The sequence below is a fragment of the Carcharodon carcharias genome, chromosome 30, assembly GCF_017639515.1.
Source record: "Carcharodon carcharias isolate sCarCar2 chromosome 30, sCarCar2.pri, whole genome shotgun sequence".
In the NCBI taxonomy this organism is placed as follows: domain Eukaryota; kingdom Metazoa; phylum Chordata; class Chondrichthyes; order Lamniformes; family Lamnidae; genus Carcharodon; species Carcharodon carcharias.
In genome coordinates, this window is record NC_054496.1 from 18,212,910 (window position 1) to 18,233,629 (window position 20,720).

Genomic DNA, 20,720 nt, shown 5'->3' on the forward strand with positions numbered 1-20,720 from the left:
ACAGAAAGATACATAATGCAAGACTATTAGTAGATAAAGTGATTGAATTGGTTTTTCCCTTCCCAAATACAGGTGACTTAAGTCTCCAGTAAAGCCTATCTTATTGTGAGGCAATGAGCATGAATGAAACAGGCTGTATTTCTGACTGAAAGATTAAAATACTGTAGTACTTTCTTCATTATAGTCTGGTGATAACATAATCTTGACAAATTTACGTCTTGTACGTTACATATATTGCTGCTACAATATGGTTGGAGGACAGGTACTTGAAGCTGTTCTGGTTACATCCATCAAAAAGATGTTAATTTCAATGTTGATGTCGAAACATTAATGTTTGTCCAAATGCTTGCATTTTAAAAAAATGACATTTACTGATCGGTACTAATATAAAAGTGAAGATTTATTATTTCTTACCCCCCTCTCCCCCCACCACCACCACCCACCCCCGCAAGTCATTGATCACATTCACTACCGCCACAATGTATTACTCGATTAACAGTATGAGGTGCAATCTAATCACAAGCTTCTCTCCCGCCTAGCAACAAAACAACGTGCTCAGTTTTGGTCAGGCACAATTTTCTTTTCCTTTTTTCTCCCTTTCTGCCCCTCCCATTCACTTGGGGGGGGGGGCAAGAGAAGCTCAAATCAAGGCTATTGCTGTCCTCAACCAGAGGACCACACACAAATGACTGTCCAGCAGCTATCTCCAGGAAGTGACAAGGAGTAGGCTGATTTTCTCTCATCTTCATGGGTGCGAGACACCGGGGTAAACTGTAGCATCTAATCATTGCCTTTGATGGGATCATCTATCTCTGTTCCCCTTAATATCTTGAAAAATTCAATCAAATCACTCCTTAAACACGCTAAATTCCAAGGAATACAACCCTAGTTTGTTTAATCTCTCCTCACGGTTTCATCCTTGGAGTCCAGGTATCACACTGAACGTTTCAAAATCACAAAATCAATAAAAATTAGATGATGAATGCATGAAGTGCTATGCGGGTGGATGCATATACATGTTCCAGATAGTGGTATAATTAAACCTTCAATGAATAAGTGCCACAGATCATTCCAAAATATGTAGGCTCTACATGTTAAACTTGACATTTACTAAGAACAGATGGTCAAATGCATCTATACAGGGAATAGAGCCCAGGATAATCAGGAAGATTAACCTTTACAAAATTGGAAGAATAGAAGTGGGAGCCAATTAACTTTATTGCATCAGAATCCTTGCCACAAATTCAATTAGAATTGCTTAAATAAGGCAACATCTGCTTACTTTATGGTTACCATCTCTCTCTCTCTTCAGGTACTATGCCCTAAGTGACCATGGACTTCCATGTATTGGTCCGTGGTTATGCTTGGCAAGGAGCTGTAGTGGTTTTCCATTTGTCTTCTGCAGGTTCTGGCTGACCAGGAGACTCCTGCTCTCTTATCATTTGTCATAGGGGTACTGGAAGGATTTACAGGTTGATAATCAACCCGTTTTGGCCACATTGTGAATGCACCTTCCATGGCCATCAAGTCCTGATGAGGGACTCAAACCTCGAGCTTCTGGCTCAGAGGTAAGGACATCACCACTGTGCTACAAGACTTCCTAAAATGACCATGTCATTTTAAAAGACTAGAGATGTTGCACATTGCCTTTGCTCTAGTTCTGTATTACTGGGCAAGGTGTATGGATTTACCTCATACTGTTGTTTCAACACTTCCATCAGCTGACCATACTGCTCTGCAGTTTTTTGGGGGACATGCACTCCTCGGTGCTGCACCAACATAAAGTCCTCCTCATTTGCTGGGGGCGCAGGCACCTAGAAATTTAAGGAACGTCACAAAGGTTAAACAACTCTTGATTTTCAAAGGATTTCTCCAGCATTGTTTAAAATCATGCCAGCTAATGTAACAAGCGCTCGTGCCACTCGAACTGTGTGTCACCAGCTACTCTCCCTCTCTGAATATAAACATGGGGCATTCACCACATTTGTAGGTGCATGTGTTTGGCACCAAAGTCTGGCTGCCAGTAGGAACACTGACGAAGCTAACCAACTTACTCTACATTTTCATGGTCTCAACTCTATGAGGAGTTTGGTAAAAAGCATAAAATTTGAGACTTTTCAGTTTATGCACCAAAACTGACCAGGGTGTTCATTGAGCAGCGAGTGATTCATGCTGTCTGTGTATCTATGTGGATAGTATAGAGCTTGGCTGTGCCACCTCCTCTTCATAAACCCAGCCTTGACTTGTCTCCTCTCCTGCCCATCACTAACTTCCTCTTCTTCTCTAACATCCTCGAACACGTCATCACCACCAAGCTCCATGCCCACCTCTCCAAAACTCTATCTGAATCACTTCAATTTATCTCACTCTTTGCTCTCAACAAAGGCACGATTCTTGCCAGTCACGAATAATATCTTCTGAGACTGTTCTCCATTGTTCCTCTGTCCTGCTTGATCTCTCACTCCTCATTGTTCAACTCCATAAGATTTCCCTGGTGTGCTTCCACTCCAACAATTCTTAAGGCAACCAGTGTATTGATAACAATGCCTTTTCTTCCCACTCCCCACATTCCTGCTTCCTCCTGGAATCCCTCAAGGAAAGCTTTGACTCTTTGTCAGATAAACATTACCCTTTACAAAAACAAAAATACCTGGAAAAGCTCAGGAAGTCTGACAGCATCTGCAGAGAGGAACACAGTTAACATTTTGAGTTCGTATGGCTCTTCAACAGAAGATTACCCCTTGGTGACATCACTCAGAGTTACAGCATACACATGTAAGCTGGTCCTGAGGAGACGGAAGTCTACCTTCCCATCTCTCCAGTCAACCCAATGATCACCTCTTGTACAGTCAGACTCCCTGTCTAACATAGAATCAGAGTTTTCTCCAACCTCAAAGACAAAATCCATTTCTTTCAGCCTCCCATTATAAAACGTGTTCCTTGTCACAGACTCCAAGCATTCCCAGGCTGCTCACTCAGCCCGAATAAGGTTGAGCAAATCCTTGGTCCTATTTGATCCAGGGCTCAGCTTCATCCTGTGCTTCCATCTCCACAATATTCCCAAACCCAATCAACATCAGTCCCAGAAGAAAGGGAAACAACTGCATTTATGGAGTGCCTTTCACTACTTCAGGTTCCTAGTATGCATTATAGTAAGTAAAGTACTTTAGAAGTGGAGTCATTGTTTTATTCATAGAAAACACAGCAGCCCCGTATCTCAGGAAGGATGTGCTGGCCCTGGAGAGGGTCCAGGGGAGGTTCACAAGAATGATCCCAGGAATGAAAGGCTTAACATATGAGGAACGTTTGAGGACTCTGGGTCTATACTCGATGGAGTTTAGAAGGATGAGGGGGGATCTGATTGAAACTTACAGAATACTGAAAGGTCTGGATAGAGTGGACGTGGGGAAGATGTTCCCATTAGTAGGAGAGACTAGAACCCGAGGGCACAGCCTCAGAGTAAATGGAAGACGTTTTAGAACAGAGATGAGGAGAAACTTCTTTGGCCAGAGTGGTGAATCTATGGAATTCATTGCCACAGAAGGCTGTGGGGGCCAGGTCATTGAGTGTATTTAAGACCGAGATAGATAGGTTCTTGATTGGTAAGGGGATCAAAGGTTACGGGGAGAAGGCAGGAGAATGGGGTTGAAAAACTTATCAGCCATGATTGAATGGCGGAGCAGACTCAATGGGCCGAATGGCCTAATTTCTGCTCCTATGTCTTATGGTCAGCCAATGTACACAAAGCAAGGTTCCACAAGCAGCAACGTGATGATGAACGTGGTACATCTACATGTACTGATTGAGGGATAAATATTGGTAAGAACGCTGCTACAGAAGCCTTTTTCCACTCTGCCCCACCTTCCTAAACCACTCCTCTCCAGGTTTAAAACCTTCCAAAGGCCCACCTTAGACCGAGTTTTCCATCATCCATTATTTCATCATTTTTACATCCTTCTTTCCCCATCCCCTGCCTTCCTTAAGTGCCTTGGAATCTGTTATATTCTGAAGAGTGCAAGTTATATGTTTTTTATTCATTCACGGCATGTGGCCAGCATTTATTGCCCAGCCCTAACTGCCCTTGAGAAGGTGGTGGTGAGCTGCCTTCTTGAACTGCTGCAGTCCATGAGGTGTAGGGACACCCACAGTGCTGTTAGGGAAGGAGTTCCAGGATTATGACCCAGTGCTGTACTACAGTTAAGGCTCACTTAAGACTAATGTGAAGGTAGTGAAGGGGCAAATTGTATCCATGGAGCTGTACCTCAGCAAGGGAAAACAAAAATGAATAAATTCCTAAAGGAAGCGAAAAATCTGCCGAAATTAAGAGCATTTTGAATTCCCAATTGGTTTCCAATCCCAAAATGGTCGCAGGGTTTTTAGTCTAAGATGGCAGTTTAATACTTTAAATAACATTATAGGCTGGTTGTTGGGGATAACATGCTAATTAGATTGTTCCAGCTTTTTAAAAAATCCCTTTCTTAATGTCTCTGGTACTTCATGATTGAGGATGTGCAGGAACAATTTTTAAAGACAGTGCAGTAGAACAGCCTGTTTACTATCTGACTTATCCAAGATCACAGCACTTGATGTACCAAAGATATGGAAGTGAGGTTGTTTGGCAAAAATGCAGCTCTGCCGAAGTTGTATCAGCCATGGCTCAATGGATAGAGTCCTCCCCTCAGAGTCAGAATGGTAAGAGGTTTAAAATCCACTCTAGAGACTTGAGCACATGGGTCAGGCCAATACTCAGTATTTGAGGGAGCATTGCCCTGTTGGAGTGTCGTCTTTCAGGTGAGATGTTAAACCTACGCCTGCCCACCCATGCCCTTTCAGATGGGCATAAAAAGATCCCATGAATTCTTCCAAAAGAACAGGGGAGTTTGTCCTGGTGTATCTTCATCAACATCACCCAAAAATAAAATGCACTGCTGTTTGAGAGAGCTTGCTGCATGCAAACTGGTTATTGTGTTTCCTACTTTACAACAATATCATAGTTCAAAAGTGCTTCATGGCTATAAAACACCTTGGCGCATCTGTGGCTTACGGTAGGTGTGATACAAAGTCTCTCTTTTAACAGCAGATAAAATTGTGCAGTTACACATGCAAAGAAAAAAGATGTCAATTTAGAAAGAACGTTCTCTTACCTTGGTAATATCTACAGGCAGTCCGCCCTTGGCAGCCTCGATCATGGGGTCCAACCCTTTTGCCTGCCGAAGATACAATTTTGCTCCCTCAATATCATTCTTCTGTTTTGTACGGAGTGCTGCCTGCATGAATTGTTTCTTCCTGTTCTGTAAGAATTCCAACTGCTGTTGAGCTGCAAGGGTGGAACACAGAAGGAAATGTTTAGCCCAACCGTGTACCACACCTGCCTTCGAGAATATGTGAGCCCTTCCAATGGCTGCAATTAAAGGAACTGCCCCCGTGCCATGCCGAGCCATACAAACTAGAAGGTGCAGCATTCAAACTTTAGTTTGTGCTTCGTGCCGTAACTACAGTCAGAGGTGGCAGTTGTACCTTGCAAGCGCCCTCAGTACACCTGGAGTAAAGGGGAGGAGGGAGGGAAAAAGGAGAAATGGCTGGGACTCTTGAACATGATCTTAGTCACATGACCTTCATAGAACGTGGACATCAGAATCAGAGTTGGGCGAGATGCCCTCCATAGTCAAAAAGCCCACCAACATTTAATTAGGTTCACAGGTAAAGAGTGGTCACTTGGGTAATGTGCCAAGAGGCTGCCAGTTCTTGGGGCTTTTTTCTCCTCCCTTTACTGTTACAGATATAGTCTTTAACATTTTGGATCACTACTAGCCAGTTCAGAGTCAACAAAATGAGTGCACCAGGAAAACTTATTTTTTAAATTATTTTGTAATGCCTATTTTGCATAATGCATAATGGGTTTGGCCATTCATGATATGTTTCCCACCCACAACCACCTCCTCCCCCCCACCCCCACCCAACCTCATAGTGTTACCTTTGTTTGACAGCTGTTTTTGCGCTGGGTTCCCAGTGCTAGCAGGGACAGCTGGTGGTGCCTCCGATGCCTGTGTCCTGGGCCGTGCTTGCAGCGCAGGTCTCTGAGCAGGTGCCTGTTGTGCTGGCTTAAAAAGTATGGGATGGGAAGAAAGCAATCTTATAAATTGCACATGATTCCAGCACTTTACAGAAAAAAAACGATATACCGAAGCTCAGTGTTTCAGTAAACGCAGAAGAAATCAGTCTCTCTTCGGGCAGAAAGAAAGATTCAGGTACATATTTTTAAGCAGCATTTACGTAAAAATGACAACAAAGATGAAAACTTCAACCAAAGCTAAACTTTCCCTTAAACCGAAAGCTAATAAAATCTGCCTGCCCTTTCTGTTTACTGGCACCGTTTCAAACCTACATCGAGCTGGCAAGATAGGCCTGGATCACATTCTTCTGCTGTCTATCGGAGGTTCTTTCAAACTTAATAAGAAGCAAAGAGTGAGGAAGATCTGACATTAGAAAAAGGTCCAGTCATTAATTAACTGACTTGAATGGCAATATTTTTCCAAATTTCCTTCTTTTAAAACAGCTGCTTCTCGCGTACCTAATTACTTTACATACTTTGCTAAGGTGCCCAGAGTCCTTTGCTGGCTCTCCCCATCTCTATACTCAAGAGGTGCGAGAGTGGCCTGGCTCACGCTCCACTTTTCCCAACCTTCTAGGGAACTGTTGTGAAGGGGCACATTTTGTTGCATCAGATGGTGGGTCAGTGTGCCTTCTTAGTATGTCCTGGAGCCAACAACAGAGACAGTGCAAGCTATTTACTTTGGCATAAATTTCCTAGAAATAAAGTTCTGGGCTTTTTCGGAAAGGGCAGTATTCCTTAACCCAGGTCACCCACACATGTAATACAATTAAGTTGCTTTGTGACAACATTAGCCATGGGACATTATTAATTCTGAACCATAGGAAATAAGGATCACAGTAGCTCACTAGCTGTGAAGAGATAACAGATAGAATATAAAATGGATTTCAACACAGGAGGGCAGAACTAAAGCTTCATATATAAATGCTTCAAAACTGATGCGCAGAGTGGGATCTCTTTCTTGCCACCATTTATGCAAGCTCACCTCATCCTCCTCATTTTCACCTGCATTCACCTCCTGATTGGCTAGCTTCATTGCACTCTCCAGCACTCCCACAATGCTTTGATCCTGTGCGCCACTCTCTGCTCCCTGAAGCGGTGGGAAACCTTAGTGAGGAGCGGCAGAATGGAAAGAAAAAAAAAAATCACTACGGTAAAAACACAGTGCAGAGTTTAACCACCTTTACGGCCACCACCCCAGCTACTGGGGAGACGTGAGCAATCAGGGTGGAATGTCATTTGTATCATCTTTCAGTTCTTGACGGTGTCACAGAGCAGTTTGTGGACAGACTGTTTCAGGAATGAAGCACTAAACGGACATCTATATTCATGGAATTATATAGAGTCTATAGCACAGGAAGAGGCCAAAAGGTCCATGCCAGTGTTGATGCTCAAGATGTGCTTCCTTTCACCCCTCTTCATCTAACTCCATTAGCCTATAAGTTTCAATTCTTTTCTCCTTCATTGTACTTCTCTGCCTTCCCCTGAAAGGCATCCATGTTATTTGCCTTAACTATTTCTTGCTGTAACAAGTTCCACATTATAAAAACAGCCTGGTTAAAGAAGTTTGTCCCAAATTCCTTATTAGATTTATTAGTGACTAACTTATATTTATTGCCCTAGTTTTGGTCTTCCCCAAAAGTGGAATCATTTTCTCTGTCTATCCAGTACTGAAGATAGGTATTCCCATTACCAATGGGCTGTGACTCATGTATGATTATATCCATGAGGATAAATTCATGCTCAACAGCAAAAACCTAATCACCCTGCTGTTCTAGTTTCCAAATAACAAGGCATCAATGACATTTATGAAGCTGGATATAGACTCCTCCACAAAGTAATCTTTCACTGCAACTGATTAGATCGAAAAGTAGATTTCTATTTTGCCTTCTGCACTCACTGGTCCAGTGACATAGCTGTTCTGGGAGTTAGTGTGCAGTGAATTGAGAACAGCAAAAAGAAACTGGGTACAGCAGAAATAAAAGATAAAACCAGTGGTCACCCAGTGACACCATGTGGGCAAAATAACTCCTTACACCACAATGCCGTGCCAACAACCAGGAGCTTCTGGAAGGGACTTCTCAAAAGGCTAAGTGGTACACTTTCCCCACCCAACTTATTCAATGCACATGGACAATAATCTCATTCTGGTCACAAAGCAGCAGTTACCTCCTTCCTGGACCAACAGTTGAACCGAAACAAGCAAAATTTGATGCCATTTAAATTATTACAAGGCCGACCACAGAGCTCATACACCAAATGAAAGGTTGAATAAAATGGAAGACACACTTGTTCTGCATATCAATTGTGATCACGAATTGCTTTTGCTTTCCTGTTGAGGCTCAGCACTCTTTACTGCTAGAAAAAGGATAATGCGGTTTCAAAAAAAAGGACTTACCCTCACAGATCACTGCCCAGAGTAATTATCAATTAGCAGTCTTCAAACCAGTGATCACATGGGGCAGGACTTTATGTCTGTCAGACAGGCACGTGCCTGACCTGATCGGGTGTAAAATCACGTGAGTTCTTTTGGTCAGCAGGAGCGCACGAGAGCCGGCAGCGCGCCCGCTGACAATTAAGAGGCCTATTAAGGCCTTTAAACAAGTAATTACTTTGTATTTTTTGATGCCCACTCAACCGTTCGGTTGGTGGACAGGTGAATAGGCCAGGCAGCCTTTGCCATTTTTAACGAAACCTCATCCACGGGCAGGATGAGGTTTCCAATGGCAAATATAAAACCAGTCAAAAACTTTTGCCATCATTTCAAACATGTCCGTCTTCATGTGACTGAGTCACATGTGGGGACGTGTTTATTTCATCTTTAAAATCTTTATTGATCAGTGTCCAATTTTTCAGCTCCCTGAGGCAGCTCTGTGCCCTGAGAGAGCTGTCAGTGCACACTCCCCAACACATGCGTAGACTTCTGCACGCACCCTCCTCCTGTCCGCCCCCCCCCAGCAGCTCAACGTTTCAGCGCACTTTCCACACTGGCCGGTGGTTCATTGGCCAGCCAGCGTGAAATCGCTGTCGGAGCTCAATCATTGGCAGCGGTCCGTTTCATGGCTGCTCCCGGGCCCACCCACCCGACAAAATGAAAATCCTGCCCATGATGTTCTTTCCAATAGTACTATAGGATTAAGATAAATTAAAATCTGTTCCTTACCTGGTGGCACAGGGAGTTCACCAAGATTAACATTCCTTCCTGCTTTATGCGCTCGAATGGCATCCTGGTATTGCTGAAAGATTAATTTAAATAGTTGTCATGGCCTTAGAGAGCCGAGAGTTGTCAGGTTGAGTTTCTGCCCCTTCCAATAATCCCATCAATGATGAGTAAATCTGAACCATCTTTTCATATCTCCTGTGTACCCTCCTCCTTCAATTAGTGCAAACACAAGAAAGTAGCACATTTCCTCATGGGATAAACTGCAGAGATGCTGGACAGAATCTGTACTCTCACACTCATACACAAAATCAGTATGAATACATAGTGGGGAAAATACACTTTTAAACTGACACATTTTAAACTTTTAGCAAATGGAGAAAAACAAAGAAGCAGAAAGAGACGAGCGTGTTAAGTAAGAGAGGGTGCTAGGCAATACCCAAGGCAAACAGTGGGACGGAGCGAAACAGGGAGGATAGATCTAGACTATGTGTAAATGTGAAATGGTGATAGCGAGTCAGCAGCCTGTTTTGCATCTCTTCTGATTCTATTTCTCCTTTAGTTTAATAATTATTGGGAGAGATGTAAACCATGCTGCCTCCTCACTCTAACCCGTTTTGAACTTTCAAAATAAAGTGGGAGAGGGAACCTAAATAGCAACGTAACACGGCTCTTAAAATTCAGAATGTTAAATAAGAAAAATATTTTCAGTTTGAGCAGAGTTCAAAATGAGTTTTTTTTTATGCTTGTTTACTTTGACTATACGCTCATGCATCCTTGCTTTCCGATCATTCCCTGCATTCTTGGCCTGTGCAGCAGCAGACTTGTACTTGTCCATTCTCTGTTGAAGGGCCTCCATGACATCTTTAGGGGGAGGTGGAATACCTGCAGATATGAAGGGAAAAAACACTGATCACTCAAAGGGCTCAGTTCTGTATTTGCAATTCTGCATCAGGTCTCTGGAAGTACAAGTTCAGCGACATTTACAAGAAGCTTTGGGATAAAGCCAAAGCTCCATTTAGTCAACATGCCTCGTGTGATAAGTACTCCAACACTGGGTACTGAAAGAGAACAACCACTGCCTTTATTGTGTATGACTAGTTCTAATCCAGGTAAAGACAGTCAAAGTGAGGAACTTGCGCTCCCGTTAATGACAATACTATAAATTTGAAAGGTTCCATAGGGTCAATTGCGCAAACATCTGGGATGTTTAAAAACTGGCTCTTCCTGGATACAGGAATCCAACAAGTTTGCAGTGGAGTTACCAGCAGTTACTCAATGCTTGAACTTCAAGAAATGGTAGTACAAATATTCCACTGACCTCAATGTACTGTTGATGAGTTAAGGGAGTGCGAAGTTTATAATAATATAAATAATGATGTTCTCCAAAAGGCAGAACATTTGTGACAAGTTATAGACATGAGAACATAAGAACTGGAGCAGATGGAGGCCATTCTGCCCTTTTGAGCCTGTGCCACCATTTGATATGATCATGGCTGATCTTCAACCTCAACCAACCTTCCTCTGCTATCCAAGTACATCTTGATTCTCCTAGTATCAAAAAGTCTATAATTCTCTGTCTTGAATATGCTCAACAACTGAGTATCCACAGCTCTCTGGCATACAGAATTCCAGACGTTCACAGCCCTTTAACTGAACTCAATTCCCCTCATCAGAGTCCTAAATGGCCAACCCCTTATTCTGAGCCTGACAACTGGTTCCAGACTCTCCAAGGGGAAACATCCTCCCCAGCATCTACCTGGTCAAGCCGCTTATGAATTTTATATGTTCCACTGAGATCACCTCTCATTCTTCTATACTTGCAGAAGCATAGGCCTAGTCTACTCAATCATCAAGACAATCCCCTCACCCCAGGAAGCAGACTGGTGAACTTTTGTTGCACTCCCTCAAAGGCTAGTATATCCTTCTTTAGGAAAGAGGACCAAAACTGTACACAGTATTCCAAGGACCAAACAATGACAGCAAGACTTCTTTACTCTTATACTCCAATCCCCTTCTAATAAAGGCTAACGTATCATTTGCTTTCCCAATAGCTAGCCACACTTGCATGTTAACTTTGTCATTAATCCAAAAGCAAAATACTGCAAATGCTGGAGATCTGAAATAAACACTGAAAATGTTGGAAACACTCAGCAGGTTTGGCAGCATCTGTAGAGAGAGAAACAAAGTGTTACCATTTCAAGTTGTGAGCTTTCATCAGAAACAACTGGCATCCCCTCTAATTGACAATATTTCCTAGACCTCAACTATTTTAAGAAGTTCTATTTTTTCTACCAAAGTGTATAACTTCACAATTCTCCATATTATATTCCATTTACAACATGTTTGCCCACTCACTCAACTTGCTTATATCCTTTTGCAGCCTCTGCGTCCTCGGTCCAGCTTACTTTCACACTTCAAAATTTGTATCATCAGCAAACCTGAATACATAAGTCTCAATCCCCTCATCCATGTTATTGATACGTACTGAAAATAGATGAGGCCCAAGCACTAATTCTTGCGGTACCTCACTGGGTACAGCTTGCTCATCCAGAAGTTACTTGTTTATTCCTCTGTTCCAATCTCAATCCATATATTTGCGCCCCGCCATGGACACTAACTTTGTGTAATAACCGCTTGGTGACATCTTATCAAAGTTTGTTAAAAAATCCAAATGCACGGCATCCAGAAGTGCCCCCCCCACAACACCCACAACCCCCTCCCAGAACTACCCTGCTAGTTACTATCTCAAAAAAACTAACAGATTTGTCAAACAAGATTTCCCTTTCATAAATCTGTGGTGATTCTTATCGGTCATATTGTGATCCTCCAAGCTTGCTGTTATCACATCCCATGAGGTAGTGCAACATTCAGGACATGGGTAGTGTCTGGGCTGGCTCAGTGAATTGGAGGCCCTGGGAAAGGTCCAAGGAGGTCCATTAAATTGATGCAGTGTAAAAGCCCCTGGGTATCTTGATAGGCTGTGTGTTTCTTTCTAGGTAAGCTAGACATTGGGACTGAGTACATACCGATGTATTTAAAATAACGAGTAGAGGCTGTGTTAATCTGGTATATTTTCTCTGGAATGGCTGAGTAAATTGTGTCTCTATTACCTTAAGTTTAGAAGAATGGGGGGGTGATCTCATTGAAACATGCAAAATTCAGAAAGGGGCTTGACAAGGTAGACATTGAGAGGTTATTTCCCCTGGCTTGGGAATCTAGAAGACAGGGGCATAGTCTCAGGAGAAGGACTGAGATGAGGAGAAACTTAGTCAAGTGTTGTGAATTCTCTATCCCAGAGGATTGTGGACACACAATTGTTGAATATATTTAAGGCTGAGATAGACTTTTGGTCTCTCAGGGACATCAAGGGATCTGGAGAGTAGGAATGAAGTGGAGTTGAAGCAGAAGATCAGCAATGATTGTACTGAATAGCAGAGCAGACTCAGCCATATTTTTTAATCTTATTCATTCATGGGATGCGAGCGTCACTGGCTAGGCCAGCCTTTATTGCCCGTTCCTAACTGCCCTCGAGAAGGTGGTAATGAGCTGCCTTCTTGAACTGCTGCAGTCCATGTGGTGTAAGTGCACACACAGTGCTGTTAGTCTACTCCTGCTCCTATTTCTTATGTTCTTATTAACAAAGGGTTTAGACCTTGTCCATGCAGATAGACTATTTGAATTGAGTGGAAGAGAGAGAACCAGGGCACATCCATATAAAAGTTATTCAAGCATAGAATGAGATGTTAGGTTTTATTTTCTCATGGTCACTGTTGTCTGCTGATTGCCGTTGAGAATTGGTGTGGCATTTCCCTGAAATTGCTGAGGGCTTTTTTCCTAAAAACTTATTCTAGGAGATTAGATGGCTGCTGAGGGGTGAGACATCAATGCTCATGACATTCATGTGTAATATAATTGAAAGGGGTAGACTTGAATGGATTAGTTGGACTTTTCCTGGCTGCCATTTATGTTTGCTTGTATATTTTGCACAAACATACAGTCCAGTATGGAATCAAGCTGTACTGACTGGAAGGGTCTATGGCTCTATTTGCAGTCTGTGCCGAGTTAACCTCAGGTAAAGAAACAGTCGGGTTACTAAGCTAGAGGGATAAAAAAAAGCAAATCAGCCAGCATCCCTGATCACTATCCAGTGACCCCCACCAGAAAGGGAGGGGAGGACAGGATTAGGCTTGACTGTTATGCTTTCCATGAATCATCACCGCAATATAAAGAATAGGCAGTTTGGCGAGGTAACCAAATGCAAGGAACCACATCCCAGCGAGAGTCAGCTCTTTAGTAGGACAGAAGGGGAGAAAATCAGAAGAAAAACACTAGAATTATTCCAAACTCACAAGAGGGCACAGGATGACCCATTGGATGCAAGACCCACCTGATGAAGCCAGTGGCTGTGCAGAAGAGATGGCTGGGACTGAGGGAGCAGTTGGATGAGATGGGGGGATTGATGGTTGGTCCTTTGGTAAAGGATCTGGGGAGAGAAAGAGACCCCAAATAAGCAATGGAAACAGCCAAGTGAAATTTACAGTTCTAGATAAAAGCAAAATACTGCAGAGGCCAGAAATCCGAAACAAAAACAGAAAATGCTAGAAAAACTAAGCAGGTCTAACAGCATCTGTGGAGAGAGAAAAACAAAGTTAAATCCTTCGGAGAGAAGAGCAGTACTTCTTCAAGGTGGGCATTCCTGGAAGTATTTAATTGGTTGCCACTTCTCTTCCGGGAATGCCCACCCTGAAGAAGTACTGCTCTTCTCTCCGACAGGATTTAACTTTGTTTTTCTCTCTCCACAGATGCTGTCAGACCTGCTGAGTTTTTCCAGCATTTTCTGTTTTTGTTTCAGATCGCAGTATTTTGCTTTTATCTCAGTTTTTAATTGACTGCCAACTCTCTAAGATAAAAGCAAAATACTGTGGATGCTGGAAATCTGAAACAAAGAGAGAAAATGCTGGAAAAATTCAGGTCTTCATATGGTCCATCTCTGACACTTCCTTCCCCTTCCTTGACCTCTCTGTCTCCATTTTTGGTGACAGACTGCCCACCAATACTCATTACAAGCCCACCAACTCCCACAGCTACCTCGATTACAGCTCCTCACACCCTGCTTCCTGCAAGGACTCCATCCCATTATCTCCATTCCTTTGCCATATCTGTTCCGATGATGCCACTTTCCTAGACGGTGCTTCTGGCATGTCTTCCTTCTTCCTTAACCGAGGAATCCCCCCTACGGTGGTTGACAGGGCCCTCAGCCGTGTCCGACCCATCTCCCGTGTCTCTGCCCTCACACCTTTCTCTCCCTCCCAGAACCATGATAGGGTTCCCCTTGTCCTCACTTGTCACCCCACCAGACTCTGCATTCAAAGGATCATCTTCCGCCATTTCTGCCAACTCCAGCATGATGCCACCACCAAACTAATCTTCCCCTCACCCCGTCAGCATTCCATAGGGACCATTTCCTCCAGGACACCCTGGTCCACTCCTCCATCAAGTCCAACACCTCATCCCCTCCCCATGACACCTTCCCATGCAATCGCAGAAGGTGCAACACCTGATCCTTTACCTCCCCCCTCCTCATTGCCCAAGGGCCCAAACACTCCTTTCAGGTGAAGGAGCGCTTCACTTGCACCTCCTTTAATTTGGTCTACTGCATCCACTGTTCCCAACACACCACCCTGCTCTCATGCCCACATGTCTGTCCTTGGCCTGCTGCAATATTCCAGTGAAGGCCAATGCAAACTGGAGGAACAGTACCTCATCATCTGATTAAGCACCTTACAGCCTTCTGGACTTAGCATCGAGTTCAACAACTTCAAACCATGAGCTGTCCTCCATTCTCAATGCCTTTTTAAATCCCCTTTCTTCTACATTCATTTTTATTTTTTATCCAATGATTTTATTTTAATTCATTTATCCGTGGTTTTATCCCCTTTGTTAACCCATTTCCTATCCTTACCACCAACCCCCCCCCCACCCCCTACAGCCATCTGTCATTTGTTCCATGTTGTTCTTTCACACAATGCTACCCTTGTTCTGCTATTATCACATTCTGCTTTCTTACTTTTATGCCACTATCAGCACCTTTTTTAGCACTAACCACAACCATTAACAGTCCCCTTGTCCTTTAGTTCATGACATCTTTGTCCATCCCTCCTTTGTCTCCACCTATCGCTGGCCTTCTATCCAGCTCCATCTGCCCCACCCCACCCTTAGACAGTTTAAATTTCATTTCATTTCCACTTCTCTTAGCTCTGAAGAAGGGTCATACGGACTTGAAACATTAACTCTGTTTTTCTCTCTCCACAGATGCTGTCAGACCTGCTGAGTTTTTCCAGCACTTTCAGTTGTTGTTTACAGTTTTAGGCTCAGTTTTCTCAGCTCAGAACCCCAGGTTAAATACACTTGGTAAGAACTGATTCCCACAACATATTGCAAAAATCAATGACCACGTCGATAGAAGCATGAAGATATACTGATGACAAACGCACAACTGATTCAGTGCATACCGAAAGGGGGTGGCAGGCCACTGAAGTCCACGCTCTCTCCTCTATCCAGTGCCTCAAGAACAGGGTCAAATTTCTGGTTTGAACAGAAAAACCAAAAGCTGTTAAAGATATAAGGTTAAATCCGTATTTTCTGCACAGCTTCCAGTTGAATGAAAGGCAAAACAGCAGCCCTGCTGGAATGCTGAACCACTATCTTCCTTTCCCCATCCTCCAAATGCTGATTAAGGACATAGGAACAGGAGTAGGCCATTCAACCCTGAGCCTGCTCCGCCATTCAGCTGGATCGCTGCTGATCTGCAACTCTGCTCCATCTCCCTGCCTGCTTCCTTAATACCCCTCCCTAATAAAAATCAGCTTTTACATTTCTCACTTGCTTTCTTTTGCGAGCTTTGTTCGCAGTAAAGGTTAGGGGTAAACCCGGGAAATGGAACACTTTCCATTCAGGTACCCAGTGCCAGCACTCCCAGTTGCCAAGTAAATCTCGTGATTTTTTTTTCCATTTCCTTCACCAGTCAGCCAGTACCCTCTATGGGTGAGGCTGTCTACTTAACATTAAGTTAGTTTTACAGTAGCTTTGTGCTCTGGGTCAACATTAAGGGAAACCGATTTAGACTCACTAAATACTCTTCAGCAAGATCTTTACCATCAACAGCCAAACTAGTCTAGACTATTGAACTTAATCCATCATCAGCACAATATACCAGCCATTTTATGAACATGAGCTCTCAACACATTAAAAACTGGATAGTAAACATTTACAACATGCCTAACCATGGCTTTGCCCAGAGTGCTGTCAGGTCTCCACACCACCCACATCTTACATGTAATCCAAATTCTGTCCAAGTTGCTGCTGTCTGCTTGAAACACAAGGGTTACTACAGCTTGGCATTAGTCTCACCTTACTTATTCGGTAGTATTTTGTTGCAAGCTCAGTGTCCCCACTGCGTTTAGCTTGCAGCGCTGCCAGTTTGTATTCTCTCTGTCTGCTCATTACGGTGCCCTTCATGCTTGAATTGATTGATACTAAGCAAAATATAGAATAGAAAAAGGTTATAGATTAGCAGGATTGCAGTGCCTCATATTCATAAAAATACTTCAACAACAGTGGCACCAATGAGTGACGCGAAGGTAGATTTCTGCCAGTTTTCCGTTAATTGCATGAGAATTGAGGGTGCGGACTGAACTACACAAAGACTTTCCCCTTCTTGTCATTCAGCTTAGGTTCAAATTTCTCTTTAAACTTTTACAGCCTTCAAGCTAAAGGAGACTTTTACCTCAGCAGTCTGGCCCAAGAATTGTCCCAATGTTCATGCATATTGGGAATAGCTGGAAAAATTGAAGATTTGTAATTCTGGAAAAGAGAGAGACATGTTGAAGCTTTTTGCCATGTACTCATCAGGACACTTCGCAAGAATACTAAGAATGCATCATGGCAACACCTCTACCAGAGTCCACTTGCCAACCAATTAGCACTCTCTTCTCATGCAGTATAAGTTGTTGTTTTCCCCTTATATCAGTATTCTTGTGAAGTGTCAACATGAGTGCAAGAAAAAAAGCTTCAACATGTCTCTTTTTTTCAGCAAAACTCAAGTTCTATAATACCGAATGACTGTTTGTAATTCTACATAACATTCAGTGAAACAAACTTCAGTATCACTTGATTCAATGGCTCTGCAGTTAAACAAAGCACTAAATTCACAGTAGTTTAATATATGCTTCAAAATGAAAGTATTTGTTATATCTTCTAGGTTTCACGAGGTATTTCTTCTGCCTGGCATTCAGGAGTACACCTGTAAGCAATCCCATGCTCTCTATAAACCAATGTATTGTTTTTAAACATGCAAACCTGGAATTTCTGCCAAAACAACAGTTTGACCTAAAGATGATTTTTAGTGTAAAAGATAAGCAATTCAGGCCCAAGTGACTTACTTGCTAGTTTCCTTGATCTTTTACAACAATGAAACTTCTACCAAAACCCTGTGCCTTTTATTAGCATAGCCCTGCCTCCTCACGCAAAAGACCAGAGAATACACGTTTCCTGCATTTATTCCACTATGAACAGGTATAAAATTTCATGACTAAAATTTTGGGTGTAGAAAGGCACAAAGCTATATTTCTAATGTTGCTCTTGATTTTTTTAAACAATTTTTGTTTAAATGCTCTTCAAGGGGGCCCGTCTATGTGTTTTCAAATGCATTTAATGGCATCAGAATGATACACATTAAAATCCAAAAGGCTTCAATTATTTCATTTTTATTCATTCATGGGATGTGGGCTTTGCTGGCTGGGCCAGCATTTATTGCCCATCCTTAGATGCCCTTGAAAAGGTGGTGGTGAGCTGCCTTCTTGAACCGCTGCATCCACGAGGTGTGGGTACACCCACAGTGCTGTTTGGAAGGTGGTTCCAGGATTTTGACCCAGCGACAGTGAAGGAACGGGGATATATTTCCAAGTCAGGATGGTGAGTGACTTGGAGGGGAGCTTCCAGGTGCTGGTGTTGCCATCTACCTGCTACCCTTGTCCTTCCAGATAGCAGTGGTCATGGGTTTGAAAGGTGCTGTCTAAGGAGACTTAGTGAATTCCTGCAGTGCATCTTATAGATGGTACACACTGCTGGTACTGTGCGTCGCTGGTGGAGGGAGTGAATGTTTGTGGATGGGGTGACAATTAAGTGGTCTGCTTTGTCTTGGATGGTATCAAGCTTCTTGAGTGTTGTGGGAGCTGCACTCATCCAGGCAAGTGGAGAGCATTCCATCACACTCCCGACTTGTGCTTTGTAGCTGGTGGACAGGCTTCAGGGAATCAGGTGGTGAGTTACTTGTCACACGATTCCTAGCCTCTGACCTGCTCCTGTAGCCACAATATTTACATGGTTAGTCCAGTTCAGTTTCTGGTCATTGGTAACCCCCCCCAGGATGTTGGTAGTGGGTGATTCAGTGATGGTAATGCCACTGAACGTAAATTATTGTGTTGTCTTAAACACATTGCACTCAATATGCAAAGAGGTTGGTCTGACAGTTTTAAACTCCATTTTTTAATGCAGAGGGACTTAAGAAAGAGACAGAATATGTCGTAAGCTCCATATTTCTCTTGAACTGATTTCTGCTCATCTTACACCCCAAGTTCTGACATGTGCAAATGAGATTACCAGAAAATTACATTGTAAAGCTGCCATCAGTAAGGTCTGTGTTAATTTTGTAACTTGTTATTTAGAGAAAATTTCAGGATAATTAAGTAATTTCTGCTGTATAGTCACTTATGTAGCATAGAAACCGAAGCAGTTAATCCATGCACAGTGAGGTCCCACATACAGCAATGTGATAACAACCAGATTATGATGTTGGCTGAAGGATAAACATTGGCTAGGACACTGGGGAGAACTCCCCTGCTTTTCTTCGAACTGGTGTAGTAGGATCCCCTGAGAGAGGACAGAATTTAATGTTTCATCCAAAAGACAGCACCTCCAAAAGTGCACCACTCCCTCAGAGTCAGTCTGGATTTTATGTTCAAGTCTCTGAAGTGGTTTGAGGTCACAGCCTGCTGACTCAGAGGTGACACAGAATCATATCTGACAGTTCAAAGAAAAATACACCCTCCAGAAATAGAAATTTGCTGACTGCAGATGCCATTCTGATCCTACCTGCTTTGTTATTGGCCACTGGGGTAGGTGCCTCCATTTTGGCAGGCAGTGGCACTTCCACCAGTGTGTTTGGTCTTTTGACTGGTGGAGGTGGTGCAACCGTGGGTACAGACATCTTTGGTTTGGGTAATAAGGGAGGTGGTGCAGGCTGTGCTGCTGGCAATGGATCCTCTCTGGGCACAGTCAGGTCAGGTAAGACAGAATTGCTTTCAGTTAAAGATGTTGAGGTCCCGGAGGTGGCTGGGGCTTTTGTGGTATTACTGCTCTTTCCGGAAGCCACAGGGGGTGGGATGTCCTCTTCATTAATCTGCCTTCCCTTCTTCACAGATGTAAGCATGGATTGTAAAGTCTAAAAATAAAAGATCAGAGTCAAAATTAGTTATGGAAATGAAAAAGCTAGTTTTCTGCTTGTGACCACCGTGGGTCAAAATCCTTGACCATCAATTTCAAGATAGTGAAAGTCTGAGAGGTCACCAGCAATCAGAAATTATGTGCTATTTCTGAACTTGAGGAAATAATCTAAACTGACACTTCAACACAGTAGCAAAAGGAGGTTGCATTTCGTAATGAAGCAGCATCACACTACAAAAACAAAACTATCCATTCTGATTGTTCAGGAATCCATTAATATGCATCAGTCAATAGTGCCTGCAATATTGGAAGAAATAAAAACAGTGGGTAAATGGTTCTTAGTGTCTATCCCCTGCCATCATGTCGAATCCCTATTATTCTGCTGGTTTAGGAAGGATTAGCTTTGGATTGTTCTAACAGAGGAATTACAGATAACGATGGCTTCTCTCCATGGTGGAAACTGCTATAGAAGTAACCCAGCACATACCAGGGGCTGGAGGTGGTTTTGGGTGGGGGGGGGGGGGGGAAGAGATGCTTTCAGGTCGATGTGGCCCCAGTACCACTTAAGCAGTTCTTTAACCAGCAGATATCTCAGTTAATTAGTTAACATTTTATTCTAACCTTAAGGCCACGTTCATATCGCCGAATTTTGGAGCTCTCGCCAGACTGTTTGGCAGTCTCGATCACAGATCTGTACATGTCAATCCTCTCTGCCAGAGTGCCTTCCAGTCCATCCGTGATTACAGGTGCTGTATTGGACTGCAGTTAAAAACAGATTTAATTACAGTTAAGTGTCAACGCGAAATGCTACCTACAAAAGATATACCATGAAGTTAAATCGTTAGTTAACTTTAGATCCCAAAGTGAAAAATATATTAATTTATGCTTTGATTGATACAACAGTCTCAAACTCATTATATCTAGTTGTACAAGTTACTAGCA

At 43.0% G+C, this 20,720-nt stretch overlaps 1 protein-coding gene across 3 annotated transcripts in view; it reads right to left on the reverse strand.

Annotated features, from left to right (window-relative positions):
• Positions 1-20,720, reverse strand: part of cc2d1a (coiled-coil and C2 domain containing 1A) — an 88,678-nt gene that overhangs the window by 49,214 nt on the left and 18,744 nt on the right. For all 3 annotated transcript variants that reach the window (XM_041176996.1, XM_041176995.1, XM_041176997.1), the window contains exons 5-15: positions 20,400-20,537; positions 19,428-19,776; positions 16,686-16,810; positions 15,788-15,860; positions 13,663-13,758; positions 10,027-10,157; positions 9,276-9,348; positions 7,098-7,219; positions 5,975-6,101; positions 5,145-5,317; positions 1,692-1,814 (exon numbers count right to left, since the gene is read on the reverse strand). In XM_041176996.1, coding sequence (XP_041032930.1) covers positions 1,692-1,814; positions 5,145-5,317; positions 5,975-6,101; positions 7,098-7,219; positions 9,276-9,348; positions 10,027-10,157; positions 13,663-13,758; positions 15,788-15,860; positions 16,686-16,810; positions 19,428-19,776; positions 20,400-20,537 — 1,530 coding nt within the window. The remainder of the gene's footprint in view (positions 1-1,691; positions 1,815-5,144; positions 5,318-5,974; positions 6,102-7,097; positions 7,220-9,275; positions 9,349-10,026; positions 10,158-13,662; positions 13,759-15,787; positions 15,861-16,685; positions 16,811-19,427; positions 19,777-20,399; positions 20,538-20,720) is intronic.